At 42.4% G+C, this 17,338-nt stretch overlaps 1 protein-coding gene across 6 annotated transcripts in view; it reads left to right on the forward strand.

Moving 5' to 3' along the window:
- Nucleotides 1–16,736, forward strand: part of ZNF827 (zinc finger protein 827) — a 106,015-nt gene extending 89,279 nt beyond the window's left edge. For 2 of the 6 annotated variants that reach the window (XM_027721066.2, XM_039391016.1), the window contains exons 9-14: nucleotides 2,285–2,422; nucleotides 4,007–4,178; nucleotides 6,307–6,473; nucleotides 9,403–9,594; nucleotides 9,688–9,865; nucleotides 12,667–16,736. In XM_027721066.2, the coding sequence (XP_027576867.1) occupies nucleotides 2,285–2,422; nucleotides 4,007–4,178; nucleotides 6,307–6,473; nucleotides 9,403–9,594; nucleotides 9,688–9,865; nucleotides 12,667–13,474 (1,655 nt within the window). In that variant the 3' untranslated portion in view covers nucleotides 13,475–16,736. Of the gene's footprint in view, nucleotides 1–2,284; nucleotides 2,423–4,006; nucleotides 4,179–6,306; nucleotides 6,474–9,402; nucleotides 9,595–9,687; nucleotides 9,879–11,169; nucleotides 11,314–12,228; nucleotides 12,314–12,666 lie in introns of those variants that run through there. The other 4 variants (XR_005567158.1, XR_005567157.1, XM_039391017.1 and 1 more) reach the window with 4 other exon arrangements.
- The last annotated feature ends 602 nt before the right edge of the window (nucleotides 16,737–17,338 follow it).

The raw sequence follows: 17,338 nt of genomic DNA on the forward strand, positions 1-17,338 counted from the left end.
TTATTTCTTTTTCTTAAAATATAAAAGAGGGCTGATGACTTATGCTGAAATGAATTGTTAAGAGACTTATTTACTTAATTGAGCTTGCTTGTTTGGTATGTCTCCCAATTAATTCATTTTTGTTGTGACCATATTGAAGCAACCTACACCCTTGCGACCTTCTCTTGTAATTATTACTATTTTCCTCTTTTGAAGCACTGTTTTGATTATGTACTCAAAAATCTCCACTAAAATATCTGTAGCATTAGCACAGAGATTTTTCCATTGTTTGGAACTCAAGGATAGTAACAAAAAGAATCGTTCTTTATTGAAGTTCTTGGAGGTTATGGGTCACTTAAAGCCCTCAGGGGATGGGGGGTGTCTTTCTTTTTAATTTCACAAAATCACTATTTTGAATAGGCAGAGCTTGTTTTCTAGCTAGAAATTCTTTTAAGAAAAATATGTTGTTGGTTGGTAGCACTCAGAGGTGCCTCACAATTCCTCTGGTGTGAATATTGTACATATTTCAGGGTCACAGGAGAATGTAACAGCAGCAGAAAAGGGGCTGGCAAGTATGACCATCCTGAAATTTGCTGAGATTGCTATGTGGACTCTCTGCCCCAAATGAGGCATTGTTTTTATTATTGCTTAAATTAAATACAGTATTTGACAGCTCTTTGCCTAAACCACAGTGGAGGCATCTGGACAGCTCTCTGTGAAGGAGAGGCTCTTTCAGTCATGGCAGTCACATTTGCAGTGGTGAGAGACTGTAAATGAGGGTTTACTGATACAAGGGAGATGTTTATCCCTCAGTGCTTCGTTGGATGAAGATTTTGCTGGTTTGTGCCAGCCTCCACAACAAGTAAATTACGCTCAATAAGCTGTTTTTGGACTCCTGACCCCAGCTCCTTTCCCTCACCCAGTTTAAATGAAAATCCCAGACAAGTGTTTTTCCTCCATCATGGCCTGTGCACGTGCACTGATGGAGATAGTTCTGGGCAGTGATCCCACTGGCGGTGTCAGTTTGGAGGAGGGTGCTCTGCATGTGGCAACTTTCATTCCAGTGGAACTGGAAGGTCTTTTACCAGAAGCAGGTTTTACAACAAGCCCCCTTGCCACTGGCTGCTGTGTTTGGAAAGCTGCAGAGTGCCCCTGTGGTTTTGTGCACCTCCTACAACAGCAGTCCCTTCTCCTCAGGCAACAGGATTCTTGCACAGAGTATTTTTTTGCTCAAGACTTGCTGATACTGTTTCTCTGACTGATTTAAGTAGTTCCACTGCTTTCCCTAGTCTCTGTCTGCTCTCTGCTCTCTTCTGTCCAAATGGAAACTGGCCACGCTTTCAACTTCTTGAAGCACTGTGTACCTTTTTTCCTTTTCCTCATTCTCAGCCCTTTTCTCTCTACTTCCTTACAGAGTGCCTTTATATCTGTGCTTTATGCTCTGTGGAGTTTCTTTTTTTTTGTATTGCAGACTCTCTCTGTTGCTGAAACAATTAAAATCACTTCTTTAAAGATAATGGCTCGCTCTGAGTTGCAGTTTTTCAGTAGATGGCCCTCTAAGCTGCTGGGGATTTTGATGCCTGAGGACAGCAGGTGCTGGGTAGAGCTTGCCTAGGATGCCAACCACACACTGATGTGCTGTCTTCTTTTTTTAATGTTTTTCTGAGCAGTCTTCTGGTCTTCAGTGACAGACTGCTCATGTACATGTCCATGTGACACTTAAGGACCTGGCAGTGTTAGGCTAATGGTTGGACTCAATGATCTTGGAAGTCTTTTCCAACCTAAATGATTCTATAATTCTATGGAGCAAAAATTACTGCGTCAGTAGAAAAGAAACAGTCTGGAAATCTTCCTTCAACCATGACTAATAATCCAGTGTAAAAAAATCTCAGACCAAGCCTTCTTCATGCACCAGGCAAAGGTGGGTGACTGGAAAAGACAAAGCAGTGGTCTTTCCACAAAAGCATAATTAGAGTTTAATAATTAGAGTTTAATAATTAGAGTTTAACCTCGCTCACTCTTGACTTTCTCTCTTTACGTAATCTGGTTCAACTCTTTGACTATGCCTGTGTCCAGAGCACTTTGGCTAAGCATTCTGCTTTAGAGTATGTATGAAAGGTGCTGTATGAAAGATTCATTTCTTTTCCATCATTGGGAGTTTCCTTTTTGCGTGAACTCATGTGCCAGATCACACAGCATGCAGCCAAAGAGTTGCATTTTACGTGACACCTACAGGGCTCTACTGAATGAAAGCTGCAGGTCTTCAGCGTTCTTAAGACAGAACTTTATGTGTTTTTTGGCATAGAAACGGAAAAGCTGGGGCTGGAGGTGGGAAATGGATTGCCGTCTTGGAAATTTAACGACCAGCTCTTTCCCTGCGACGTGTGTGGAAAAGTGTTTGGTCGACAGCAGACTCTGTCCCGGCATCTCTCACTGCACACAGGTGAGCCAACGCTTTTTGGTTGTTCCAGCACTGAGGAATTCTGTGTGTTCATCACTGTTTGTTTAAGGGGAAGAGAAAGAAGGTAAGCAGAAGAGTGTGTGAGCCATCCCTGGCTCCTCACACTTAGAGCAGAACCAAGAGCAGTACCAGGACAGAATGTCAGAGTGGTATTTAGGGAGTTAAATGACATTCTATTTCTTTGCATTCTGTTTGTAATTTATCCTTTCAAAATGTGTATATTTGAGTTTGTTCAGGTTCCAGTACACCAGACTGTAGATACCAACTGGTTAACCAAGCCTGGAGTTTTGAAGAGAAGGCACACAGCTTTTTATAGGGACAGGTTTGGGGTTTTTTTTGGACAGACACATCATTCACCTGATGAGCTTTTTAAATGTCACTGAAGAAAAGATTTGGCCATGGTGTTTCAGACCTGTGAAACTGAAAGGATTTAATGTCTCATTCATCTTTGCTCCCATCCTACAGTCCTCAGAGGAACAGGGGCTGGTTCTGCCCTGTATCAACTTTCTTAAAGTGAATCAGCTTCAAATCAACTGAGACAAACAGAGCTTATATACAGAAGATGCACTCTGACAGCCTGATGAGGTGCACAGCACAAAATAAGACTTGAAAGCAATTTCCTATGTACTGCTGAAAAATACTGTTGGTATAATGCCAGTGTATGTTGTGCCATCTAGTACAGCCGTGCTGAGAAGGTTCAGATGCTCTGTTCCATGACCTCTTGGGGTTTTCTTGGTCCCAAGCTGCTCTACTGAATGCCTCTCCCCTAGCACTTGTAGCACTATATTTCAAATTTAGAGCAGCAGATTCTCAGAGGAAAAGGTTGTAAAAGGTGATGTAATGTTTGGTTATTTTAATCAACTCTCCGCAAAATACAGCCTGGCACACATACAAAAACTGTGCTGCCAGGTCTTAGAAATGTTTAATGTAAAATAAAAAAAAAATAATTAAATTGTGAAGCATCAGAAACTCATGATGAATTTAATTTTTTTAACTGTTCTTTAAATGAGGTTTTTTCATTAGTTTATGTTTGGAACTGGACTAATGATACAGTGTTACCTTTCCTCCCCTTTAAAGTTAAATTAAAGGATCATTTTCATTGCCTCTCAGTATCACCTTAGATTTTAATACAAAATCATGAACTGTCAGTGATCACTGCAAGTGATCACATGGGCAACCTCAACAATTACTAAGCCCCAAAATCATATAAGCATGCTAGGTAAAGCAAGTAGTTTGAGACTATTGACCTGTTTCTCCACTGGCTTTGCTGCAGCTCTCAGAGCAGCAGTTGCCCCAGTTTTCCAGTTTATAAAGTTTTATATTATCTGACTACAAATGGTAGAGCAAATTAAAAAAACTAGCCCCAAACTGCCTTCAAATCACTTTTTTTCTGAGTAATTGCTGTGAACTCCTATAAGCTTTTAAAATGTCGAGCTTCCAAAGTACCTCATCCCGAAAGCTGCTCGGAGAAACCCAAAGGAATGCGTGCTCGGTTACTGGCAGCTTTAAAAGCAGCTGGCTCCAAAAACGAGGTGCACATTTAGGGGTTTCTCTCTTCTTTTTCAGAAGAGAGAAAATACAAATGCCACTTGTGCCCCTATGCTGCTAAGTGCCGTGCTAACCTGAACCAGCACCTGACTGTGCATTCCGTGAAGTTGGTGAGCACAGACACCGAGGACATCGTCAGCGCTGTCACGTCCGAAGGCAGCGACGGGAAGAAGCACCCGTATTACTACAGGTGAGGACCCAGGCAAGGGCTGGGCACCAGACACTCTTATCTGCCTGCTCAGGGCACATTACAGGGCCACCCTTCTGGTGCTGCAGGGTAGAACCGTGATGGAAGTATTTGTCTTGCCCTCACCCGGCTTAGGCTGAGCAGCAAAAACCTTGCTGGCTGCCTTGTGCTGTTTGACTTGGCTGGCCATTGGGAAGGACTCTGGGCTTTGGCGTGGGGTTGGTTTTTTCAAGTGGCTTTGTGAGGCAGCTGGGCTCTTCAAAGTGTCTTTAACTCTTTATGCAGTGTTCATTTAAGTTTTGTGTTTGGAAACACCCTGTTGTGTACACAGATTCACGGATTCTGAGCCAGCAGTGTGCCCAGGTGGCCAAGAAGGCCAATGGCATCCTGGCCTGTATCAGGAACAGTGTGGCCAGCAGAACCAGGGAAGTGATTCTTCCCCTGTACTCAGCACTGCTGAGGCCACACCTCAAGTACTGTATTCAGTTCTGGGCCCCTCAGTTCAGGAAGGATATTGAGGTGCTGGAGCAGGTCCAGAGAAGAGCAACGAGGCTGGTGAAGGGACTGGAGCACAAGTCCGATGAGGAGAGGCTGAGGGAGCTGGGGTTGTTCAGCCTGGAGAAGAGGAGGCTCAGGGGAGACCTCATCACTCTCTACAACTCCCTGATTAGGAGGTTGTAGCCAGGTGGGGGTTGGTCTTTTCTCCCAGGCAACCAGCAGTAGGACAAGAGGGCATGGTCTTAAGCTGTGCCAGGGGAGGTTTAGGTTGGATATTAGGAAAAAAGTTTTACAGAGAGGGTAATCAGGCATTGGAATGGGCTGCCCAGGGAAGTGGTGGATTCTCCATCCCTGGAGGTTTTTAAGATGAGACCGGATGTGGCACTGAGTGCCATGGTCTAGCAACCACAGTGGTAGTGGATCAAGGGTTGGACTTGATGATCTCAGAGGTCTTTTCCAACCCAGCTGATTCCATGATTCTATGATTCTATGAAATTTAAAGCACTGTGCTTCCAGTTGCCTCTGACAGCTCCCTTGTTTTCAGTCAAATCTATGAAATCAATTAAAGTATAATAAGAATTGTTATATCAATATCCAGATTTCCTCCATTTGCTGGAGGTATATACATTCAGTGACCAACATGGCCAAAGAAAGAAAACATCTAGGAGAATTTGCCTGAAAAATTAAAAGGAACTGCCTGGAGAAAATGGATATTTAGACATTCTCCTTGTTGCATGTGCACTGATGTGCACTCTGCAAACTGTGATGTGCACTCTAGTGGCCAAGCAGATTACCAAATCACTCTTACTTTTAGTCAACGTGCCAAGAGCAGATTTAATTACAAAATCATAGAAGTAAGAAATAAATGAGACCTGCTGGATTAGATTATCTAGTCCTTCCCCCTGGGAAAGCAAAATAGTGCCCTAGAGTATATGCCTTTTTTAATCTTTTTTGGCTTGCTTTAAATGTTAATGGCCTAATCAAAGCAAGAGGAGGACTCTGCAAAAAAAGTTAAATTAAAGGGTCCTTCCCATTGCCTCTCAGTATCACTCTGTTTATGTGCTGGCTGCAAAATCTGTATCCCTCCTAATTATTCGCATAGCTGATGACTGCTGTTTTCCAGTCAAGCATAAGAAATGTTTGAACCCATTTTTACTTGCTTACACTGAAACTGCCAGGCAGTTTTGCACAAGATCCCAGTTTGGCATGGGAACCATTCCAGGGCTTGAAAATCACTCCTGGAGTGTGCAGCAAGCTCTGCGTTTGTCAGTGTATCAGCTGTACTAAACATCTTGGCAAAGCTGCAATGCCTCTTATTGCCCAAAGGAACCAGCTAGGTGATGCACAGCATCTGGAATCTGTAGTTTTTAATTAACTTTATGATTATTTAGCATCATTATAGCATGTACAGGATTGTTGCATTGTGCCTGCCCTTAATCACGTTGGCATGGCCATCAGTTCAAAGGCAGTTCAGCAGACAAAAGAATTTTGCAGTGAACATTCAACAGTGAGGAAGAGCAGAAATCCGTGCAGTGAGTTTTCTCTGGCAAATTCGGGGAAGGGCAACACGCTTCTGTTTGTGGTTTGTTTTTTAATGTTTCTTACTCACTCTTGAGTTCCCTTCTGCCTGCAGCTGTCATGTGTGTGGGTTTGAGACGGAGATGAATGTCCAGTTTGTCAGTCATATGTCCCTCCACGTGGATAAAGAGCAGTGGATGTTCTCCATTTGCTGCACAGCATGCGATTTTGTCACTATGGAAGAGGCAGATATGAAGGCTCATGTCAACAACAAGCACACAGGTGATGATCCCTCTCTCCCAGCTGCAGTGATCTCTCTCTTCCTTGCTTTTTAGATGCAACCTTTACACTTCCCATTAGCACTCTGCTTTCACTGAAATGCTTGCTAATTAAGGCCTGATCTCTCAAATTTGAAGTGAATTGGACTCCAGCCAGGCAAATAATCTGGTAGTGCAGATCAAATTTCAAGTTTAGTGAAATAAATGAAGGACTACTTAGCCCTTCTTCTTCCTATTCCCCTTATCCCCCAAATCTCCTTCCCTGTTGGAGTCAGCATACTTCATTTGTTTTTCTGACTGGTTTACTATTTCATCAAAATCCTGGTTTGACTTCTGTGATGATAAGGTCACTTTGAGTGCTAACTGTGCATACCTGGCTGTAAGTCTGAAATAAACATTATGCTGAGCTTTGCTCTTGGGTGTGTTTACCCCCACAGTCCGTCAGTTTGGAATTTCACACTGATGTTTAGTTGACACTGTGATTCAACAATACCATAAATGTAACTTTATATTAAATAACAGAACAACTCGTGTTCTTTCCCTGGTCCTGTTCACTTAATAGCCAAGGATAAGAGCAATAGCAGTTTTCCAATGGGCTCCATATGCTTAGTCCAACTAATGAAGTCTGGCATAATTTAAGGAGAAGAAAATTAGAATCCTTTTAATTAATATCTCTTATAACACCAGGCAAAAGCATTTTGCTGCCACAAACTACTCACAGTTGTGTTTACAATACTGAACCTGAACTGCATCCAGCACAACTTTTCCATTGCTAAATTGCTTTTCCTGTCCTACCAGGAGTAAAATTGGGAAAACGGAGGGGTGGAGAAAGAGAAGGGAGAGAAGAATGCAATTGGTTGTGTTCAAAGATACGTAAGTTAAATGTAACTACAGAAATACAAACTACTAGAAAGCTCTCAAGGGATTTTATGCCAGCACAGCTCTCAGCACTACCCCACTTCATATATAGGAATTCAAAGCAAATGAGAAAGGCCACCCATAGCCACGTGAAAAGCTTGCATCAGAGCTCAAAACTGAGCTGTACTCTACTGTATTTTCCTGTCATGGCTACAAGATTTGAACTGCTACTTGTCTTTTGAAGAAAAGCAAAAAGCCCTTCACCCTGCCCAACTGAGCCATTCAACTGGTGATTCAGCCAAATGCTCACACATATGGCAAATACAGAGGAAAAATAGAAAGGATTTTCTGGGTCACTTGACTCCAGTCCCTTATCCTGTGATGTTACCAGGTCATAAATGGACTGTTTGTCAGGATGTTGGCATATGTTTTCAAAGAAGTGTACTTGTTTTAAACAAACTACTTCTATGGACAGGCAGCTGTAGACTTTCCTGCATTAAAGATTAGGGACCTTTTTAAAATTTCTGATTATCAGTAAGACACACACTGGAATACATGTACATTGTGCTTGTGCCAAAACTGCTCTTTATCTGAAACAGCAGTCCACCTCTCCCTCCCTCCTTCCACAGTATTTATTCCCTTAGTATATTTATGGAGAACAACCCTCTCCCCTCTAAATGTACATTGAGCCTTTTCTTATATGAAACACAGTTTTCTCGCTGTACCAATCCCTCACTGCATATGTTCTTGTTAGAACCCCTGCTCTTGACATGTGCAATCACAGCTGTACATGGTGAAATGAAATAAGTAGTGGTGGCAGTGTAAAACAGCCAGCAACTATTGGAAATAGCTCACACAATAACATTCCGTGATCATATTTTCCTTCCTTGAAGGCTCCCCAACACTGATTGCTCATATTCATCCCATGTTCTGCTCAGATTCTTCTTTTGTTTTCCTTGACTGTTTCCGACTTAAGCACTTCTCATTTGTAGCAAAAATTCTTGTTACTGGCCCTTCAGGTCATAACCTTGTACTCTGTGCCATTAAATTTCATTCCATTTCTATTACTCTGGTCCCCAAGGTCAGTGAATCTTTTCTGAATGATATCCTATCCCCCTCCCTATTGGCAGCTCGGGTCATCAGATTTCATTAGTGCATTCCTACATTTTTATCGTAAAGGTGCCACTCATAAGTTTAAAGTTAGGCACATAGGTGCTGGTGTTTGCAGAGGCCTTGATCAGGGGACTATATCACATAGAGAATTTGAAGGTTTAGTAAACACAGCTCTGATTGAAGCAAGACATGGGTGGGAGGTAATAATTTACCCATCCTTGCCTTGCTGGCTTATGTCAGTTCTCATATGACAACTCTCACTCTTGTTCACTTCTGGTGTGTGACAGGGTTTGGGATTTGAACTTTATACATTTATTGCATACATAAGGATGCTCTGATGGCCTTTATCTCCGGGTCCAGTTAAATAACATTGTCTTCAATTATCTTCAGTAAGAGATCCTAATAAAAACAAGTAAATCTCGAGACCACACAGGTATCTCTTACAATGATTGCTGAGGATGCTCTTCACTACAAGGAGTGAGATTATTCTCCATTACCCTTCCTCCCAAATTTACCCATTGGACCCACATGAACAGAAAGGTAGGGGAAGTTTAGCTTGGACAAGTAGCTAAACTGCTTTCTGCATCCCAAAACTACAGAAGTTCTATTTCCTTTCTAAGTGACAAGTTCTTCATTGGTTTTGAACTCAGAGTAATCAAAGTGTTTTCTTGGGATTTTTTTTGGTCTGGTACTGAGGTAGAGTTGCATGATCCCTTCCCACTACCATTACAGGCAAACTCAATTGTAGAATAAACTGAGAGATGTATTGTGGTTAAAGTGCTAATAAAAAGGAAGGAGGCCCAACAATGATTTTTTTAATCAGCTCAATTAATTTCCGCCTTGTTTTATAAGCGTGTTTGAATTAACTTTAAATATAAATACTTCCTGGAATTTAAAACAGGATCACAGAAATTCTGTCTAATCTGCTGAAGCAGCTATTGCTCCTTATTTGTGTTTTTCAGCTGAAGAGAGGAAGACACCCAGTGAATCTAACAGTCCATCTTCATCTTCGCTGTCAGCACTGAGCGACTCTGCCAACAGCAAAGAAGATGCAGATATAACCCCAAAAAACAAGGGGTCAAACAACCTGCTAGTCATTTCTGTAGTGCCTGGTAGTCAGACCTCAGTGAACGCTGAAGAGAAGTCAGAGAAAGGTAAAACACTGTTTAACAAATGCAAACTGTCCCCTTCTATGCAGTCAATCTGGCCACAATGTCAGGGATGCCTTTTCCTGTTCTATTTTTCAGGCTTTGAATGTGTTTTCTGTAACTTTGTCTGCAAAACAAAAAATATGTTTGAGCGTCACCTGCAAATCCACCTGATCACACGGATGTTCGAGTGTGACGTGTGCCACAAGTTCATGAAGACACCTGAACAATTACTGGAGCACAAGAAATGCCACACTGTCCCCACCGGTGGGCTCAAGTAAGGAAAGCAAGTACACAAACTTTTACTGTGTTAAGCATCTCTAATTCTGTGGGGATAGGACAAAAGGAAGTCAATTAGAAAGGGTTGGTTAACTGATAATTCAGATCTGGGGCTTCCTTTTATTTAATGAACCATGCCCTGTCCTTTAGGCTTGCATCATTAGAGCAGATTGGTAACCTACTATCCACTGGTGTTTTGGAGCTGTAACAAACTGTGGTCCTTTCCCTTTTCATGTCAAAGAGGAGACAGTATGTGATGGACCCTATAGAGAATGAGGCACAGGTTTTGGCAGACCAAGGGGTTTTTTTTATTAGAGCAAAGGCAAGCACACAGCACAGGCTCTGTTCTGCACCTGGCTCAAAAGAGACTAAACCCTGTAGTCTCTGCATCTAGCTACCAAGTTACAACCTTAAAGGTTATAACCTTTGTATACTCTAATGCAAAATCATTTCTCTCCAGGAATGAATAACTTTGATGCTTTCTGCTTTGGTTTACATGCCCCAGAATAATCATTGTTGGATAAATTAACCTGTAACCAGTAATACAGTCTTTTGAGAAAAAAGCCCTTTGGTTTTGGCTACAGTAGTGTACTTTAAGGTCTTACTGGTGCAGAGCAGTGTTTCTAGAGAATGTGACCTTATGTCAAAGTCAGACCCCTGAGGGAAGGAGCGACTGCTGGGGCCATATGCTTGCTCTCTGTGGGCAGGCAATGTGATGTTATGAAAGAGGCACATCCCTGGTCTCTGTTTGTTCCAGCTGCTGCAGGAAAAAAGGCTGGGACCACTTGGAGCCCAGCTAGGGCTCAGCACAGGGCTCCCAGCTTCTGTTGCTCTTGCTAAGCAGACTGATGTTCTCAGTGCACTGTAGCTGTGCCGTGACGAGCACACCACGTTTAACAATACCGCGCGCGGCTCTATCGGTTTGTGCTGCAGCTTTTGAAAACTGGTTCTGTTTGCCAGGCAGCGTCTGGTCTCCAGCTCAGTAGTTCCATAAACTGAGATCTGCGGTCACTTGAGATGTGATGACTGAATCTGGGAAGAAGACCAGATTGAGAAACAAGTAATGTGCCAGAACGAGGGGATGTCTGTCTTGGACATACAGACCAGTTGTCTAATGCACATTTGATTTAAGCTGCACAAAATCTGTTCTATTTACCAAGGAAAAACCATGACCTATGACTCAAGTCTTCCTGACAGAATGTGCTTTTTAGTCTACATAAGTTATTCCTGCCCAATTCAAGTAATAATCAGTTGCCTTGAAAGCTGCACCTAAGAAAAAGCTCTGGTTTATTTTTTTTTAAGGCATCCAGAAGAGCCTGAAGAGATCTAAGTAAATTGTATTTTTCTGTCTCCTGTTTGCTGTGGGGGAAGAGAAAAAAACATGATTCTTCCAGCTCCAGGTCAAAATCTGAGATTCTGATCCAGAGAGCACCCAGCCCAGGAGAGGTATGTGTGCATAGACAGCCAAGTCCTCTGTTGCAATAGAGCTAATCACAGTAGAAGCCTACAATGCCAGGCTCCCTCTCTGGATCAGAGTACTTGATGTGCCTCAGGAGAAGTGTCCAGATGTTTTAGTATCGGTTTTGTCCTCCTGTATTACTCACTTTCCTCAAAAGTCTCTCGATTAGCTTATAGATTAATATTAAACCTGTATGTGCAACCAGCTGTAGCAAGGAAAAGACACCCGGAGAGAGAGGAACTCATCTTAGAAAGTATCCAGAATGCTAAAACGCGATTAGCGGACCTCCTAAGCAGTGAATGCGGATCTGTGGCAGCTGTAAGACTGTAAGCCAGGTGCCTTAATTGTGTCTTCTTATCCAGTCCTGCTCTTTCAGTTCAATCTGAAAGGCTGTGTGCTTGGTTTAACGGGGCAGAGATCCCTGGCAGTTAGTTGTCCTCTCAGCTACACAAAGCAAAAGCGGGTGTGTTTCAGGTTTGTTGGTGTCCAGGCTTGTTCAGCGTGCAGCTCAGGCTTCTTTCCAAGCTTACACAATTCCCTCCTCTAGCCTTCCAGGCCCTTCCTGGTTCAGGAACTGGGGTGAGGCCCTTTGCCATGTCCATCCTGGGCCGGATGCTTGCTGCTGTGAGTAAGCAGAACCCACATCCTGTTCCTGCACAGGAACGATTCCTGCCATGGCAGAGGCGGCTGTAGGCAAACACTGCCAAACACACGCCCCTTTGAGCGTGCCTAGCTCATGTCTCAGAAATGGGAATCCCTACAAATCCTCATAACAGCCTGGCTTTCAGCTGCTCCTAGCAGGATACCCAGCAAACTTACTGTTGAAGGTCACATAAAAGGAATTTCCTAAGCTTTTGCTGTACGTGTGGTATTACAAGTTTATTCCATCTTTACTTAAACAGCTGCTTTCATACTCATCTGTAAACACTCACTTTAAACCACTTCTTAATGGAAAAAATGGCCAAAGTGACTCCGTGCAAACACTAGGAATGTCGTTACACAAAGTACCTGTGCATCAGTCACCCATTCTGCACTACCCGGCCTGCTTTGCAGAATCTTCCCCATCAAGGTAAGCCAGAAGGTTAAAGGGATGCTGCTTCAGAGTGAATCAGTGTTTTCCTAGGAAAACTCTACTGCCATTAAATGGGCAAAACCCCTTTAAGTAGTGTCTAGGCAAACCAAGTATTGGAAAGAGGCTTCACAGGGAGAACTAAGTGCCTTTGTCTCCTCTTTAGTAGGTCAGAGAGGGGCTGAGTGACAGGGTTAAACCAGGGATGTAGGTCTTCAAGCTGAGTGACTTCTCTCTTCTCTGTCCCTGCCTTTCCTTGCTGTGTTGCCAGGTGCCCATTCTGCATCTACTCCACAAACCGCCCCGCAGCGATGGAGTGCCACCTGAAGACTCACTACAAGATGGAGTACAAGTGTCGGATCTGCCAGACAGTGAAAGCAAATCAGCTGGAGCTGGAGATGCACATCCGGGAACACCGCCTTGGCAACCATTACAAGTGTGACCAGTGTGGGTACCTGTCCAAGACGGCCAACAAGCTGATCGAGCACGTGCGTGTCCACACCGGCGAGCGCCCTTTTCACTGTGACCAGTGCAGCTACAGCTGCAAACGCAAAGACAATCTCAACTTGCACAAGAAACTGAAGCATGCTCCACGCCAGACTTTCAGCTGCGACGAGTGCCTGTTCAAGACTACCCACCCTTTTGTCTTCAGCCGCCACGTGAAGAAGCACCAGAACGGGGACTGCTCCGAAGAGGAGAAGAAGGGCCAGTATTCAACCTCCAAGGAAGCCAGTCCTCTCCTACCGGTGAACAGCTCCAGAAACCTTCTGTCACCCCTCTCAGTTATGTCTGCCTCCCAGGCTCTGCAAACAGTCGCTATGTCAGCTGCACAGGGCAGCGGGGCAGAGCCGAACTTGGCAGTGAAAGCCTTGGCCGTCAACGGCACTTCCCTGTGCTTTGATAAATACTGGAACTCAGAGTTTGCCCACCTTATTCCTTTAACAATGTTTTTCCCCAAAAACCACTACGATCTCACATTCCATCCACCCCGACCTCAGACTGCACCGGGAGGTACCTCTTCACCTAAACACTCCTTCCTTGCCTACCTTGGACTAACAGAAAGGGCAGAAACTGTCTGAGGGCAGTTGCATTCTGTACCAAAAATACCCCAACAAACCCAGCAGGTATACATGGCTGCAAAACGTAGACCGAAGAGGTAACGAACACTTGTACTATATCGTTAGTAAGGTTTAGCAAATGGCTCTGTGTATATACTTATTGCATTGACATGAAAGCTGCTTTATTAAATCTCCAAGAGGTGACCTACTGCATACTTCTACCTTCAGAGGCATGTTCCCAGTACTCTTATCTAAGAAACTATTTTGTCTTGTTAAGCTGAAAAAAAAAGAGTGTCCTTAATGGCAATCAGCACTTGTAAGATTACATATTGATGCATTTTATTTTTTGGGCTTTGTGTGCGTGCGGGTGCGTGAAAAGAGAGTCTGCCTGTAGTGTGCCATGACATTGCTTTTGCACATCCCTTGGATGGGCTTATTTAATTATTATTCTTTTCCCCCTTTTCACACACTCGCTCCCTCCCTTCCCCCTGTTTCCCCCTGAACTGTGGAGTTGTGGAAGAAGCAATTGTTTGGGTCGGGGTGGGGGGCGGAATTGGTATATTATTTCAGTGCTGTTTGCAGCTTCCTTTAGTTGTTTGATGCCTTGTACTCAGTTGTCAAGGTTTGAGGATTTGGGGTAGAACTGACGAGGAAAAGGTTGCTTTCAGCACTGCAGGATGAGAGTATGACAATGAAAACCATGCGTATGTACACACATACACACAGCAGGCCCAATTCTTAACTGCTACACAGGTGTGACAAACACCTGCATCTGGGCTATAACATACATCTTTTGTTTTAAAAGGGCATATAAATATTATATATATATATATATATATATATATACTGTATTATGCAGTGGTTACCTTTTAGTTTGCAGGAACAACTTGTATAACTAGAATTCTATGGTGGGAAAAAAATCCAACAAGGGGATTTAAAAAAGGGTATGGATAAATTCTGGGTATAAATACTCAGACTAAAAAAAAAAAAGGCAGTTTTGCACAGTGCTTTAGTCTTGCACTAGTTTGTTTCTCACTTGCAAAAAAAAGAAAAAAAGAAAAAACAAATTGTGGGCTGAAGGTAATAAGACTGCTTATTTGAAAAGGTACCAGTAACTTCTTTAAAATATAAAGCTATAAAAAGACGCTTTTGGAACCATACAGTTCTCTTTTATACCCTCAGTATTTCAATTGTACTTGCAAATTTGACAGTCCTCTTGCTACCCTCCATGTCATTGGTAATATTTTATTCCTTTTTGTTAATGGCAGATAGAGTGTACACTGCTAGGAAGCTAACTTTGTACTTATTTAATCCTCCTACTTGTGATCATTAAAATGACATGTTATATGTAGCACTTTATTGCAGGAAGAAGCGAATGCGGATTGGTTGTATAACCTTCGTTAATCTCAAAATGCCAAGAGTGATCTTAATTTAAGAGCAGCTAACTGACTGTTAATTGATTTGTGCCCCTTACACAACATAATGTGCCGGAAGAAAGACTGGGATTAAAAACACTCTGCATTAAAATTGGAGGTATAAAATGTGAAGCATTTCAAAATTATCGTATGACTTACAGGAATGCCTTCTTACTCAATTATTGTTTTCCACGGTGTCTCTTGGATTTGGATCTCACTGTCTTTTACCAGGTATTAGAAGTGTCCAACCTAGCTTTTGCTAGAGTCCCCTCACTGTCCCTTGGCCAAGCCACTGTAGGAGGTGCCCTGAGTCACATCTGTCATGCTATCTACCCACCCTCGTGCTGCCCTGAAGGAACTTCTCCGGCAGGTTGTTGTGGGATGGGGGGATCCAACAACCCCTTGTTTGTGACAGCAGTACAGCAACGCCCTAGTTCAGGAAGGCATTTCTTGTCCACAAGGGCTCTTAGCCATATGCACAACTAGAAACGTAACTCAATCTTCATTAGTTCTTAAATGAAGCTTGTGTAGAAACTTTTTGGATGCAAAACTTGCATCACTTAACCTATTTGCAAGATTCCTACATCTATTTTGTATTGAGATGGCCAAACATTCTCCACTGTCATGACCAAGTTCCTCCTGTTTGGGGAGGACACCCTAATCTGTGCACTCCTGTTAACATACTGGAAGCTATTTACAAGGGGGAAATATCTAAAATCATAGCAGCTTATCATTTGGAAATATTAATTCCAGGACAGAGAAGTCTCACCAGTTTATTTACATTCCAGCAGGCAGTTTTGGTTCCAACAAGCATGTGGCGGTTCTGTCTGCACAGTACAGAAAACCCATCTGCTCCAAAGTATGTATAAACCTTTGTAAACAACCGTGCTTTACTCCATCATAACTCCTGGTAACACCTCTCCAGGAGTAGAGACAAAATAGAAAATACCGTATTAGTAAATACTCAAAGCATAAAAAGTGTAATATCTCTGCAGCATGAAATCTGCAATCTGCATCCAGAAACTATACCAGTTCTGTAAAACACACTCCACGCGTGTATCTCTGACCTCATCGCAGAAAAGCAAACACTCAAAAATCAAAAAAGCTTGTTTGTCAAACTGACAGGTAAAGTACACCTGTCCAGGAGGAAGTAGGAATATTAGTAGGACACTTTATATAAACCAAAAGGCAGTTTAAATAGGGCTGGAACTTCCAGGAATGAGCTGTCAGCGTGCACGTGTCACCAGTGTTCCACTGTACCGGTATCTGACATGGTAATGTTTAGTGTACCTGGGAAATTTGTTTAGCACTTTGGAAAGGATAAATTAATTCTTTCTGGCAAGTTATAGAAGTTTTCTTTGTAAGGAAAAGTGTGTTAGGAGGTTTTTATTTTTTTAAGAAAATAAATACACTATTTATCAGAGCTCATGCATATTAAAATAATTTGTTTGCAGTTCAAGGCTAAAGAAAGGAATGTTCTCCAGAGGTTCCCCCTACTGATTAATGACCAACAGTTCTGATAAATTCCCCCCACCATAAAGGTAATTTCATACTGGTTTTCACTATGCATTCTTTAATGAGAGCTAGCGTGTTTTTCCATTCAGTAATTCAGTTAAAGTTCTCAGCACTTTTTTCTTTCTTCTGTCCTTTTTTTTTTTTACTTGTTGTATTATGTTCAAATATCATTCTGTCAAGGTTTGTGTACATTAATAAAAATTTGTATTGTATAAAGCTTTTTGCATTATAAGGCTGTACAGGGTCATTTTGACAGTAACTGGTATATTTCTTTGCATCTTATGTTGCATTGCCAATTTCTAGTGTATCCAGTTTGGAAGTACAATATACTCTAATTAAAAAGGTTGGCTATATTCTTGTTTCCTTTTGGTTTTCCTTCCTCTCTTTTTTTTTTTCCACCCTAAGTATATTTAGAGTTGATTTGGAGGCAGGGAGAAAGGATTCTCCAACAAGGCAAGACGATATGAAGAAAAAAGGGAAGATGTTATCAATGATTGAAATTGAAAAATTGGTTACCACTACTGATGAAGAAATATGGCAAATAGTCCTAGGATGGCTACGGGACTTCACCTTGTGGGCTCTGCGCTTGTACCAACCCTCTAGGTCGATTCTGCAAGGGGGATAATGCCTCTGCTGAGCACTCTAATCAGACATGCAGTTCATAAAAATCAGATCCTTAAGCACTAGTTCAGTGAACCTGGCCTTGTTTGGGAGTGGCCCCAATGAAATCAGGAAAACTCCTTCCTTAAAGAGGAGCTATGCAGTGAATAAAAGAACATGGTGCGCTAAAATATTGTAGTGAAAATCTATTTTTTTAAATTGTAAAAACATCATGTACTCATCAGCATTGTAGAAAAGCCTATTTTTTTACCAAAGATTAATGAAATAACTAAAATGCACAGAGGACACTAAGGAAGGAAACCCTGAGAGCGGAACAATTTCCAAGAAGCAAAGG

Source organism: Pipra filicauda, unplaced genomic scaffold, assembly GCF_003945595.2.
Source record: "Pipra filicauda isolate LSUMZ 115617 unplaced genomic scaffold, ASM394559v2 scaffold8_size5757611_pilon, whole genome shotgun sequence".
NCBI classification, from domain to species: Eukaryota; Metazoa; Chordata; class Aves; order Passeriformes; family Pipridae; genus Pipra; species Pipra filicauda.